The sequence below is a fragment of the Diadema setosum genome, chromosome 9 (genome assembly GCF_964275005.1).
Source record: "Diadema setosum chromosome 9, eeDiaSeto1, whole genome shotgun sequence".
Lineage (NCBI taxonomy): Eukaryota > Metazoa > Echinodermata > Echinoidea > Diadematoida > Diadematidae > Diadema > Diadema setosum.
Window position 1 is genome coordinate 37,946,849 of NC_092693.1, and position 13,745 is coordinate 37,960,593.

At 39.7% G+C, this 13,745-nt stretch overlaps 1 protein-coding gene across 1 annotated transcript; it reads left to right on the top strand.

Annotated features, from left to right (window-relative positions):
• Positions 1-10,266: 10,266 nt before the first annotated feature.
• On the top strand, positions 10,267-13,174 carry LOC140232638 (E3 ubiquitin-protein ligase TRIM71-like). Its single transcript, XM_072312739.1, has one exon. The coding sequence runs from the start codon at positions 10,438-10,440 to the stop codon at positions 12,769-12,771; it is 2,334 nt and encodes a 777-aa protein (XP_072168840.1). The 5' UTR covers positions 10,267-10,437; the 3' UTR covers positions 12,772-13,174.
• Positions 13,175-13,745: the final 571 nt, after the last annotated feature.

Here is a 13,745-nt window from a genome sequence, read left to right on the forward strand (position 1 = left end):
TCTTCTTTCAGAGTTGTTTTTAGGATGTGGAGTAAACTCTCAAGCTGGTAAAAGTAACCATAAGTGAAACACACACATCAAGTTGTCAATACGCACTTCAAGGTAAAAATCACCAAACATGATGTTTGCATGTCATAATTAGAATATGGCTAAAATAGTATCAATTTGTACAGAATAAACTCTTTCAGAAAATATAGGTGAATTAGGTAGTGCGTTCATGATGTGCATTTTATTGTAGACACACACAACCTTTTCACCTTTTATGGTCAATAACCTTCAACATGGCCTTGATGTCAATAACTAGGTAACTCCCACAAAGGCTAACCCATTATCTATTTTCTCTCTTGATATTCAAGACATGGTTTGTCGCTGCGAGCTATGTGTTAAATATGAACAGAGAAAAATGGACTCTGGGGGTTTGTCTTTGTGGGAGTGACCAAATTATCGGACAGGTGGCCCATGAAATGTTAGACGAAACCCTAAACACAAACCCCAAACACAAACCTGCATTTGTACAGCTACTAGCTGACCGATTTATTTGGCCACTTTCATTAACAGATCTCGTCCATTCAGTGGGACATTCATTGTTTCTTCATGACACAAACTTGGAAAAAGTGCAATTTGTCATTGTTGTATTCAAAATTCATGTGCTCAGTCATGCATGGCATTTGTCAACATAATTAGGTATCACTGGAAAGAGGAAGAGTTCTTCTCTCTTCACTATCAACGTTGTGCTCTCCATAGCTGACAATTATGAAATAGTAGCCCTCCAAAGTTGGTTTACCTTTTTTTTTTTTTTTTGATACGCACAGTATAATCGACCTCTTTGCATTGTGTCACACAACAGAAGAAGCAACTGTATGTTATTACGGTGTAATCATATCAGTGCAGCTGTACGTAAACGATAGAGACAGCTGTTGTGTTATATTATGTTCATATGTTGTCGCTATGTACACATTCTATACTCAAACAATGCACAGAGTGGAAATCGTGTTGTGGCGATTATACTTTAAATAGTGTTGATGTGTAAGTCCGTTGGGCCATGGAAGCCAATTTAAGTTAAATCTGTTGAACATCAGGCCAGTGTTTCCTAGTGTTCGTCTAATCAATGGCCACTGCTGTGATTCGGTGTGGTACACTAAAAGAGTACCATTATGTATCGTAAGAGAAAATCTCGTATCAAACATAGTGCTCACTACTACCAGGTCCTTTCATTACTAAAAGAATATCCCCTAAATACCAGCGCATGTACTCTTCATGTGTCACTTGTTGCAATGTATTATTTGTGGGAAATAGTTAATATGAAACTCCCGTGTTCAATTAGTAAAATGACAGAAATCTGTTATCACTATTCATTATTAGTATCATTATCATCATTTATTCGGTATTTGCAAGACAATATACATAGTGATAACAGATGAACAAACAAAACAAACAAAATACAAGGATACAAGATGCCAGGCTTTCCCTGGTGCGCTGCCCTAAGTTGCCGGGTTGGAAAAAAAAAGCAATCAAAATCGCTATTTTTGACATCAGTGTAATATTTTGCGCCTTCCTTTTAAGCTTAATTACATTTATGTGCTCTTTATAGTTCACGTGACGTTCAAGTCGGAAACGTTTACAGGAATATCAACTACATGTACGTGTATAACATTTTTAGCAAGATATTGAAATGTGTATAATATTTGTAATCAATAAATTGATAACACAGGTGGAGACTTGCACTGCTTTATTGTTTAGTGTTGTCGCTGTCCCATGATAAAAAGCTATTATGTCCATTCACATTTTTGCTTGAGGAATTACATGACGCCACATCTGAATCGTGGTGGAGAAAAAAAAAATCATTTAGGAATCCGATGAGGTGATGGTATAAGACTTATTCGATACATGTGCTTAATCTCATGTTTTCACCCCCCCCCCAAAAAAAAAAAAAGAATCTTTACCAACACTTCATATTGTAAAGTGTTAGCTTATTGATTAATGTAACAAGTCCTGGCACTGATATATTCAACTCATGAATGAGCGAGTCTTTGTTTACAATTCAATTCATTTATTTATTTCGTTCTCATTTTCTTTCCAACAAAACATAACACAAGGTAAATCAGAAAATCCATCATAAGCATGTATACAGTACAAAGTGCGAAGGATTAACGATATACAACAAACTAATAGAGATGAATCATGTATACATATATACGGGAAAATACAAAGTTATATTTTGAGGAGAAAAAAAGAGAACTGAGAGGTCCACTAAAAAGCAGTGCTTGTAGATTGTGGACCACTCAAGAATTTCTTCCAAAAATACTTACTTCACATACAACTACAAATGCATTACACACACACACACACACACACACACACACACACACAGACAAAACGATTTAGACAAAATGGAACAAACAACAGAGACACAACAACATGACATGATTAAACTAAGGAGATACAATCGCACGGAATGGGACAAAAACAAAATTAATGGAAGAAAGGGAAAGGAAGAAAGAGAGAGAGAGAGAGAAATGAGAGATGGGGGGGGGGGAGGGAGGGGGAGAAAAGAGAGAGAATGCCTACACGCTGAAGAAGAGAAACGGAAGAGAGAATTGATGAGGTGCTTCGAACAGCTGGTAACTGCACGCAGCTGTGTAAAAATTATGCAAGAGCAGCATCCAAACCAGAGTGTATGCTCGCTACTAATCTCTCGTGGTATATACAGGGATCAGTGATGCCCGCTGCCCGCTTTCTCAATTACAACTCTGTCATGTTTGCAATCAGAGCGGGTTAACCCGCTCTGGCAATAATGACATATACTGCCACCTACGATGAAAGTTTGTGATCGCGCACTGCAAAAACATCGGTGTTAGATTTAACCACAGGGGTCTACCTTAGGGCCTTTGTTGTTCACAATATGTTTATCAATGATCTTTGCCATGTCCAGTTTTCTTCATCCACCAAGCTATCATTGTATGCTGATGACACGGTTATGTTCAACAGGGGAAAGTCATTACAAGAAATAGAATCTTCGCTACAAAGCCAATTTAATCGCACTGTTAACTGGATATATGCTAATGATATATTAATATTGGTAAAACAAAGGTATACTGTTCCGGTCAAGAAATAGAGTAAGAATTTTTTTTTTTTTTTAATGAAAATAAGAGTCTGGAAACAGTTGTAACCATGAAGTATTTAGGTGTAATTTTAGACACATTTAAGTTGGCCTAGTCACGTGGATCACAGTGTAAAAAACAAAAGTATCTAAAACATATGCATGTTTCCTCAAAATTAAGCTCTATGTTAATCGGAAAATATCAATTGATTTGTATTTTTCTCTAATTGTCCCTTATCTGGATTACTGCTGTACGGTCTGCATGGGGCAACGTGACTAAGACATGTACGCAAAGACTGCAGAGACGCCAGAATAAGTTTGCCCGGCTGGCCTTAAATGCCAATAAATTCTCCTCTTCTTCTCCCCTGCTGAAAACGCTTCGGTGGCAATCAATCGAACAAAGACTTAAATACCAGCAATGTATAATGGTTTACAAGATCTTAAAAGACAGTGCCGTCTTACCTAAAACCACTCATTACCATTAGACCAGTATACTACCATACCAGATACGCAGTCAACAGCCCCCTCTTTGTGCCTACACCACGGACAGAATATAATATGCGAACGTCCTTTTCTTACCAGGGAAGTGCAATATTCAACTCTTTACCAGTATTCTTACAAACTTGCCCCTCTTTTGAAAGATTTGGAAAATTATGCCGTCAGTACGTTTTAAATAAAGACTTATTATGATACAATTCAGAAATGGTTATTTATTGATTGTTTTAACATTTTTTTTAACTGTTTATATTGTTTTTAATTACTGTTCTTTTTTGGTTCCACTAACCACTTACATGTGTATGTGGTATTCTAAACTCAGTTCTTATTTTTGGTGTGTCATAACAGTAATTGCACAGTTTTTCTTTTTAATGATAACTTTGTCTATGCTGAATTTAGTATACATTCTATGTCAGTCTCCGTGATTTAGTATCTTTAAGCGTGTATTGTTTTGTGTATAATGGTGTTATACTTTATGTGATTTTTTTTTTAATGAAGTTTATTGTAATCCAGTGTTTTATCATGTATAATATGTACACAGGGCTCCCCTGGAAAGCAGTTGAGAAACTGAAGGGACTACCCTGTTTAAATATGACGGAATAAGTAAAAACCGTGGGTGTTACATCTAACACCGATCAAGTGTCAATTGAGGACCACACCCACAGGTGTAGAAAGTATGTTGTAATCGGTGTTGAAAAGTGTTCACCTTACACTTTGTGCTGTCAATTTGACACTGTAGCTGGTGATATATTTTGACACTGCATTGGTGTTAATTCAACAATAACACAGTATGATGTTGATTTGTTATTGCTGGTGTGAATGTCATTGGTATGACACCCGTCCAGCTTCAACAGGAGACTGTATATTGGTGTTACTGTGGTGTAAATGTGTTCACACCTTTTTTGATTGAAAAATCAAGTACTTTATCAGAAAATTCTTGATCGTCTTGTTGGAGTTCAAAATCATCAAGAAGAACAGAAACAAAGAAACTACATGTATTTAAAAAACCCAATTTTATATCTTGATTTTATGACACCCGAGATTTCAATCTAACACCATAAATGAGCACCGAAAATTTAACACCAGCTCGGTGTTTCACATTTAACACCGGACTTTTTGCAGTGCGCGATGTTTTAATCCCCAATTGTACTTTGAGACTGAGGCGTACAGTAACAATAACACGTATACATCTGAAAAAGAGTCATTCATCTCTCACAGGAACGTTTCTTACGTAAATTATATTTGCGCAGCATAATAATAATTAGTTATCACCAAATTCAGTTTTAATCCCAAACGTTATGATGTACAGTACACTCTGACAAAGAAATGCAAGAAAGAGAAAAACGCCTCTTTTGTACAGTGTATTTTGACCCTTTGGATTTTTTTTTCGGGGGGGTCGTAGCTATTTGTTGAATTGTTTCATTTGCCAGTTTGTTTTACGTGATCAAATAAAATTTCAACATTCATGAAGCAAAAGTAAAACAAGAAATCACACACACACACACACACACAAATATATGGTACTAGAGCATCGGACAGAAAATTAAAGCAAAATGCAATGCCAAAATGGTGATGATGGCCATGATCATGATGACGATGGTGATTTGGTTTGTGATGGCGATAACATAATATTTATATAATAATATTAAAGGTCAGTTTAATATCAAAGGAATTTCCCCTGAGGCTTACGACATTCACCCCTTTGTTCGGATGACGATTACATTGTATATACTATCAACAGACCAGTTCGCTGTCAGATGACGTAATCTGTATACAGAAATTCTACCCACTGTCATCATTATGGAGGAAAATTAATATTTGAAGAGTTTGTTCGAAAAAACCGATAAGTCCATATTTACCAAATGGAGATATTTGTGATTAACGGTCAAGAAAAATAACGAGAATAATAAGAAAATTTTTGCTTCTTTTGACCATAACTTCAAACATGTACCTTTATCTGTGTAGTGACCAATATATCATTTAAAAGGTATTATTTTGTACTTTATGACAGAGACCGTACTTCAAAATCTTCAAAAATGGACTTATCGGTTTTTGCGAACAAACACGGGACTGGTGAGAAAATCCACCGAATTTGTCAATCGGCTCCCAGTGCAACTTCAAAGTAAGCTACTTCGAAATTATCTGTAGCGTCGGTGAAGATATTTTGAAAAATCAGATAATCCGTGATGCACGAAGTGTAAACCTACTGCAGGAGTCGATTGCATGGGACGCCCTCTCTAGCTGGAACCTGTACATTATAAGAATCAAGTATCATCATAGGGTCCATGGTATAATCGAACGATAAAAAGAAAATAGTAAAGAAAGGAAAGAAAAAACAAACAATCAAACAAGCATTCTTCTTTAGATTGACATCGAATTAGCACTTGACTTATAGCTGTTCTGGAAGGCATGGAGAATAACGTTTGCAACTTTATCCCATGAACAAATAGGCCTATCAATGTTTCATTTTGATTACAGAATAAGTTCAGACCATCTGATTTTGCTCGCATTATCAAAGCCAACTTGGACATGGCGGAAATAGAAGAGTATTTTCTCTTTCATCTATCTCAGTAACAGGTCATGGTTACGTTTTCTCTTGCTTTTTTAAAGAATGTATATTCCTGTCTGAGTTTCTCTCTATATATCCTGCTTCTGGTTGCATAAAGTTGCCGTCTAGTCCACGGGAATTAGCCAAATTACAACAACAACAACAACAACAACAACAACAACAATGATCATCATCATCATCATCATCATCATCATCATCATCATCATCATCAACACATTGTCGGATTTTCCTTAAACGTTTAATTTAGCGTTTAACATTTCCACTTTCCTCGACACGTGCAAGCGCATGGTGTGTTTACAAGTTTGATTGTGTGATGTTTGTATTTGTGCGTGTGTCCGTGTGCAGGTGTGTATGTTTGTGTGTGTGCGTGTTTGGGATGATAAAATCAGGCATATCATTATGGTAGGTCTACAACAGGTTCGTTTCGCCTGTCATGCCGTCCCGGCCTCACAATCAACGAGGAAAGATAATGAAGAGCTTGATTGCCAAATAATTCGTGCTAGTGTGAAATAATTTTTATTTGCTATTAAAGCTGCGATTTACAGGAGACAAAGAAAATAATAGGAAATTTGAATATTTGATAATAACTCCAAGAATATTCCTTGATACTTATGTAGGCCCTATATAAATAAGTAATGGCCTACTATGCTGGAAAAGTTTAATTTTGCTCTATCTGATGAAGTTATAATAGTTATACTTTGAAATATTTAAAATCTACATATATAAATCTGTGTTTTGTTAAATTCTTCATAAACAGGGTAAAAGTCAAGAGCCGAAGGCCTTGTGTTGTGGGTATAATGAAATTATTGTGTTTCGTGCCATCGTGCCCCACATAAAACGGTCCTATTGACATATCGACATGAGATGGTTATACACACATGCAGACATCAAGTTGTTATGGATAAGGAAACGCTATATGAATTGAATCAATGAGAGAGAAAAAAAAACTGTTAAAAAAGGTCCATCCAACAAAACAAGAAGTAGAAAGCTAACAAAAAGGCAAAAAACAAAATCATAACCCACCCTCTGACCCGAGTTCGCCTCGGTTACGGATACGGGCACTCTGACAAACCGAGGACCCAATGAAGAGGTTTCAAACACATACCTCTCATCCTAGAATTCTGCACCAGGAATATACTGTATAGCTGTAGTTGCAACTGGTTGACAAATTGCCATACATCGATCGGAAGATCGTTTGTTCGAATCCAGCCCTAGTATGAATGCCCATGTTTGTTTGTTTGTTTTTAATTATGGCTACTACTCAAGAACACTGATTAATTCGACCCTTATTTACATCGATGCAGGACAACTTATCAATCAGTTGCAATTAAAAAAACAACTCGTGGCAAGAATTTCATTAACTCGAATATTCGATGATTTTTGAAGGAAGGCGTTTGCATGGTGGTGTACATAGCATATGCTCGGTTTTTGGTTCACCATGGTGAACCGAAAACCGAGCATATGCAATTCGAATATTGTTGTTATTGTACTTAAACAAATCTACCCGGGAGGTTCGCCTCACCTCCCTGACAATATACCAAGTTTAGTCTGGACTACTAGTATTATGCCTTTGCGTCCCAGAATATTAACGCCCTCTAACGACGAAAGAAGTAACAGGTTGCGCTGGATGGTAGTCTTGCAGGTTTGTAGCTAGGCGGCAAAGAGATTTTTCTCAATCTCTTTGCTAGGCGGCGACTTCTTCACTAATGGGAAGGCGCATTTTGTGGAAGGGACTCAAACAGTTGGCACTTGGGTCTGGAACGCATCAGACTTTACCAAGCTTGACAAAAGCGGGATGGGGTGTTATTGATCCTGATTATCGGTCAAAGTCGACTGTTATGCAATCTTTGAATCGCCCACGCCTCGGGAGAAAAGAGGCAGCGTGGGCTTTTCCAGGAAAGTTGAATGGGAGGAACAGAAGAGGAAAAAAAGAATCGGAAAAATAAACACAATGGCAGAGAGATAGTAAGCAGTGATGCGTAATATTCTTCCTCTCTAGGCATAAGACATCAAGGTAAGGAGTTGAGGTATGAAAAAAAGAATGAAAAAAGATGAGCTAATTGGTTGCCTAAAGAGAGGTCTTTGAACTTTGTGTCTCTGTTGTTGTTGTTATTTTAAAGATCGAAAGAAGAGAGAGAGAGAGAGAAATGGGGCCCTATACAAATAATTTGCCCCAGACAGCACTTATAACATAAAACAAACATTATAGATCTTAAAGAGATATAAACAAGAATATTAAATGCATACCAACAAGTCTCCTCGAGGGAGCTCATCGTCTCCACGAGGGAGCTCATATTGTCTCCACAATATTGTGTCTCTGCAAGACAAAAGAAGAAGATTTGCCGGACCGACTGCTATTATCATTGATTAGGCCCTACTTTATTTTTCCAGAACTGATGAATAAAACAAATTACTTGGACACAAGCATTACAACTCGGACACGCGTATCTCATAGGCCCTTGTGTAGGCCTGGTATCCTACCCAATTCCTGACTGGATAGAAGTGTTATACATTTTACAGAATTGAAGATTCTGAAAGTGCAAAACAGACAGGTCACTCGACTGCCGAAATCTAGTAAAATAAGCAAACGGAAAATGATTTATTGATGAATGGATATAGGCCCTTTCAAGTCAGACCTAGCATGTGGGACTCATTGTATCACATATTATGCCACGCTGATAATTATGTGTACATGTAGGCCTATACATCAAATGAGTGGGTATTACTAATGTCCTATAGGCCTACTAAAAAAAAAAGAAGAAGAAGAATCGTGCAGTTATGATGGGAAATCACATTTTTTCTTTCATGGAGCACATAACTTCAGACGCAGTCTGAAAACCAAAGTTATGTTTGCTTTTTCTGTGCTTGTACAGAGCTTAATAATTTTGATTTTTATCCTAAAAATTCATTTTTTTTTTACAACGACCAAGTTTTTTTTTTTTTTTTTTTTTTTTTTTTTTTGTAGGGCCTATTGCACAGAATGAAGATGACAAGACACAGGGGGGGGGGGGGGTGGTGGGTGGAATTCTTCAGAAGTTACGTCATAATGTGCGCGAGCCACTCTGTTACAATCGTACGGTGCTAGCGATAATAAACAAAATTTGTGTTCATGGGGAGCAGTATAAATCTAATACACCGTATCGGCTTAGATTATAGCAATGTTTGGGTGATTGATTGATTGATTGATTGATTTGTGTTTGTTTGTTTGTTTATCCGTTTTATTTCGTTCACACTGTGGGCTTTTGATACCGATACCGATGTGACCAGTAAAACAAAAAGTGATGAAGCCTCCAATTTTCACTTCTTCTTTTCGTTGTTCATGGAAACACAATTTGCAAAGCCGAATGCATATCATTACCATCAATGACCATGGCATTTGGTCAATGAAATTTATTCAGGTCGGATCAGAGTTGTAGGAACGGGGTCAGATTAATCATCAGCAAAAGGGAGAAGTCACACACACACTTCACGAGTAGCTACTGCTGTACATAGTGTGATTGTGTTTTACTCATGCAGTGTTTGTATTCATATGGCACGGGATGAGCTGCGTAGCTGTTACACACATACACACAAACACACGCACATCCTCTTGGCCTTACACAGTTGGGGCTGTTCGCTCACTCACACTCGTACTCTCTTATGTGAATCCGACCGACCGACCTCATCCTACTTTACCCACTCATTGATCTCGTGTGTGTATAGGTGGTGTGTGTGGTGTGTGTGTACGTGCGTAATACTAGTACACTGTACATAGCAGTAGTGGTCGCTCATTACATACACACACACTGAGTATGCTAGATCTTTGATGCTAGATAGACAGCGTGTGTATAATGCAAGGATCGGACTAGCTAGCAAAGAACCTCGTAAAAAGAAGTACGCTGTAACAGCAGTGGCGACGAACGTTGTTTTCGAGCTTATTTTGAATGCCTTCCGCCGAACTATGTCTCTTTCATGAAGGATTAAACATTGACCGAGAAGATGGTCTTGATCCTGGACTTAGTGGCTCTACTGGCCACAAACAAAACAATATCCTTTGGGGCACTGTAATTGAACGACATCGTCAAGAGGAAAAGCGAAGCCGAATGTACGAGACAGAGCAAATTGATCGCAAACGATCGGGCAGTGAGACCATTGGCAGGCAGCCCAAGCCCATCGCAGGTTGTGAGCGAGAGTATGAACTTGACGGTACGTTGTTGATTAGATCTGTTTTACCCGAAACATTGTGTAACAGATACCCTACTTATCATCTCATTATAGCTTGTTCAGCAAGCTCATGGCCACTCCAAATGAGGTCGACGAGTTCCATGATTCTCAGCAGTGGTGTCCGTTGTGCTCCGAGCGCATAACAGACCCCAAAATATTGCAATGTTTGCACAGTTTCTGTCGGCCTTGTTTGGAAAAACGTGTTGCTGAGCCAGATCGTGTCAAATGCCCGGTTTGCATGCATGAAACATCACTCGGGGATATGGGACTGGATGGTCTCACCTCTAGTATCCTCATCAACAATATCCTTGACGTTGTTAGCAGCCATGATGATGAATTGGACGGCAGAATGTTTGGCAGTGCAGACAACCACAGGCGACAGTGCAGCTCCTGCGAAGAAGGTCAGATCGCTACAAGGGTGTGCAAGGACTGCAGTGAGGCTCTGTGTGAAAGTTGTGTCCTGGCTCACCAGCGTGTGCGCCTCACAAAAGATCACACAATTGTGTACTTGGAAGGGGTAAATGGCAGCAGACCCCATGCCAAGGTCCCAATGCTCTATCCCTACCATCAGTATGGCCTTGGGTACCAGCCTCCGAAGATGCAGCCAGTCTCAGACAGACCACCAAGCTACTGTGATATCCACAAGGAGATGCTTCGTCTGTATTGCGACACCTGTTACAAGGCCATCTGTCGAGAGTGCACCATGGTAGAGCACAGTGGCCACAGCGTAGTCTACCTCCAAGATGCTGTTCAAGATAGCAAAGCCATGACCATGCGCATGCTGAATGATGCTAAAGCCAGCTCCAGAGCACTGCAGGAAAGCTTAGCCCACACACAAGCAATGGCAGAAAGAGTTGAGATCAGGTGCCAGGCTGTGGCCTCTGAGGTGCGCTCAAATATCCGTCGGCACAAAATGGCACTGGATGAGAGAGAGAGGGAATTGCTGCGCAAGGTCGAAGTCATTCGGCAAGTGAAAAGCAAATCTCTTCATTCGCAAGCTGATGATATCCAACAGGCAATGGAGAGCTTGACAGAGTGTATGGGAACTGTTGAGAAAGCTCTTGAATCGGGCACTGATGTGGATGTCCTGAAAACAAAAGAAAAGATCACATCTGAGATGCGTACACTGAAGAGTCTGAGGGGCTATCTCCAGCCTCAGGAAGATGATGGGGTCTTCTTTACTCCTCCTGATAGTGTCCTGCACACTGCCATACTATCAATGGGATACATCAGCAGTAGTGCTTATCCCCCAAATTGCTTTGCCACAGGTGATGGATTGAAGCGCGCCTTGGTTGGAAAGATTGCTTCTTTTATGGTTCACTCTAAAGATCACAACAATGAACCGAGATGTGTAGGCGGAGAGGTCTTGGAGGTGACAGTACGAGGTCCAGACGGGGTCCTGTATCCAGCAGAGGTTATCGATCAACAAAATGGCACATACCTGGGCAGCTATCGGCCTACTCTCGAAGGACAGCATTACCTGTCAGTTACCATCAAGGGGAAGAATATCATGGACAGTCCATTTGTTATCACAGCACGAAACGCACGCAACTTCACCACCATTGGTCCAGCCCTCATGACTTTTGGAGGTGAAGGAGAAGGAGATGGACAGCTTTGCCGACCTTGGGGGATTGCTGTTGATGCTGATGGCCGTATCATCGTGGCAGACCGCAGCAACAATCGCATCCAGATATTCAACTCAGATGGCTCCTTCAGTCATAAGTTTGGCTCACCAGGAACGCGTAATGGACAATTTGATCGCCCGGCAGGAGTTGCAGTTAATGGTGAAGGCAACATCATTGTGGCAGACAAGGATAATCACCGCTGTCAAGTCTTCACTGTGCAGGGCCAGTTCCTTTTCAAGTTTGGTGAGAAGGGCAGTAAGAATGGCCAGTTCAACTATCCCTGGGATGTTGCAGTGAACAGTGAGGGGAAAATCCTGGTTTCAGACACCCGGAACCACAGGATTCAGCAGTTCAACCCAGATGGCACTTTCATCAATAAGTTTGGCTTTGAAGGAGCACTGTGGAAGCACTTTGATTCGCCCAGAGGGGTGGCATACAATAATGATGGCCACATTGTTACTACCGACTTCAACAACCACCGCTTGGTAGTGATTCATTCTGACTTCCAGTCTGCTCAGTACCTTGGCTCTGAGGGAACCAACAATGGCCAGTTTCTGAGACCTCAGGGAGTGGCTGTGGATCAGGAGGGTTATATCATCGTTGCCGACTCGCGTAACCATCGCATTCAAGTATTTCAGCCAAATGGCAGCTTTTTGTGTAAGTTTGGCATGCCAGGTACAGGCTCTGGGCAGCTTGATCGCCCATCTGGTATTTGTGTATCTCCTGATGGTGTCATACTGGTTGTAGATTTCGGAAACAATCGTGTGCAAGCATTTTGAAGTAAATACGGGTACTTGAAGTAGGCCTTTTGTGTTACGAGGTCTGAAGTATTTTATTGGAGGATAATTCCGGGCTTGTGATATCCCCACATTCTTTTGCATCATATGCCTGTAACACTCTAAAATGTTGTGTTTGTGTGTAAATTAAAGTGCTCAAAGCAAAGTGTTTAACATTCTCTGACTCAAACTTCCAGGCAGGTTAGCAATTATGATCTGATCAACAATGATATGCGGGTACTCAAACAATGATGAGATGTTATATTTCTGCTACATATCTGCCCTTCATCAATTGAATTGTAATGGTGTTGCAGTTTTATTCTAGCAATTTTAGGAAAATGAAATAGAGTTTCATCTTGCAGAACAAACTCCTCATTCTGTGTATGTTTGTGTATACCATGACCTGCACTAAGGCCATCTTGTTTCAAGTACAGCTGTATAAGTCTCTGGTAACAGTGATTGCTTTGATATTATGTGCTTATTGTGATTTAAGGTAGACAAAAATACTAAGGCTTGCTGCGCATTCGAAGTATGGGCAAAGAGTTTCCTTGTTACAATTAAATGACTGGAAACAGCTTCTTTTTATCTTTTCAAATTCAGTGTCAGGCCATACAAATATTTTGAATGAACAAGAGAGACACATTGTGCTTTATGCTCAGCTGAGTGTAACTTTATGCGTTTTCACATATTGGCCAACTTGTGCGGTAGGCTTTTGCTTGAATACCAGGCATGAGAACGCATCATTTTAGCTGGCATCAGTTTTGTGTCGAGATACCAGAGCATCAGTCCAGAAAATGGCAAGAACGGACATAATCTGCTGTGTCTGGCATCATGTTCCTGCTCTTCTCATGTATACTTTAAACCTACTCTTTTTTTTTTCTGTGCATTATACAATACAAACCAAGCAGATGTTTATCAATTTGACGTGTAAAACAAAAACGAGTACCCAACTACAGTGTAACTTCTGGATTTAATGG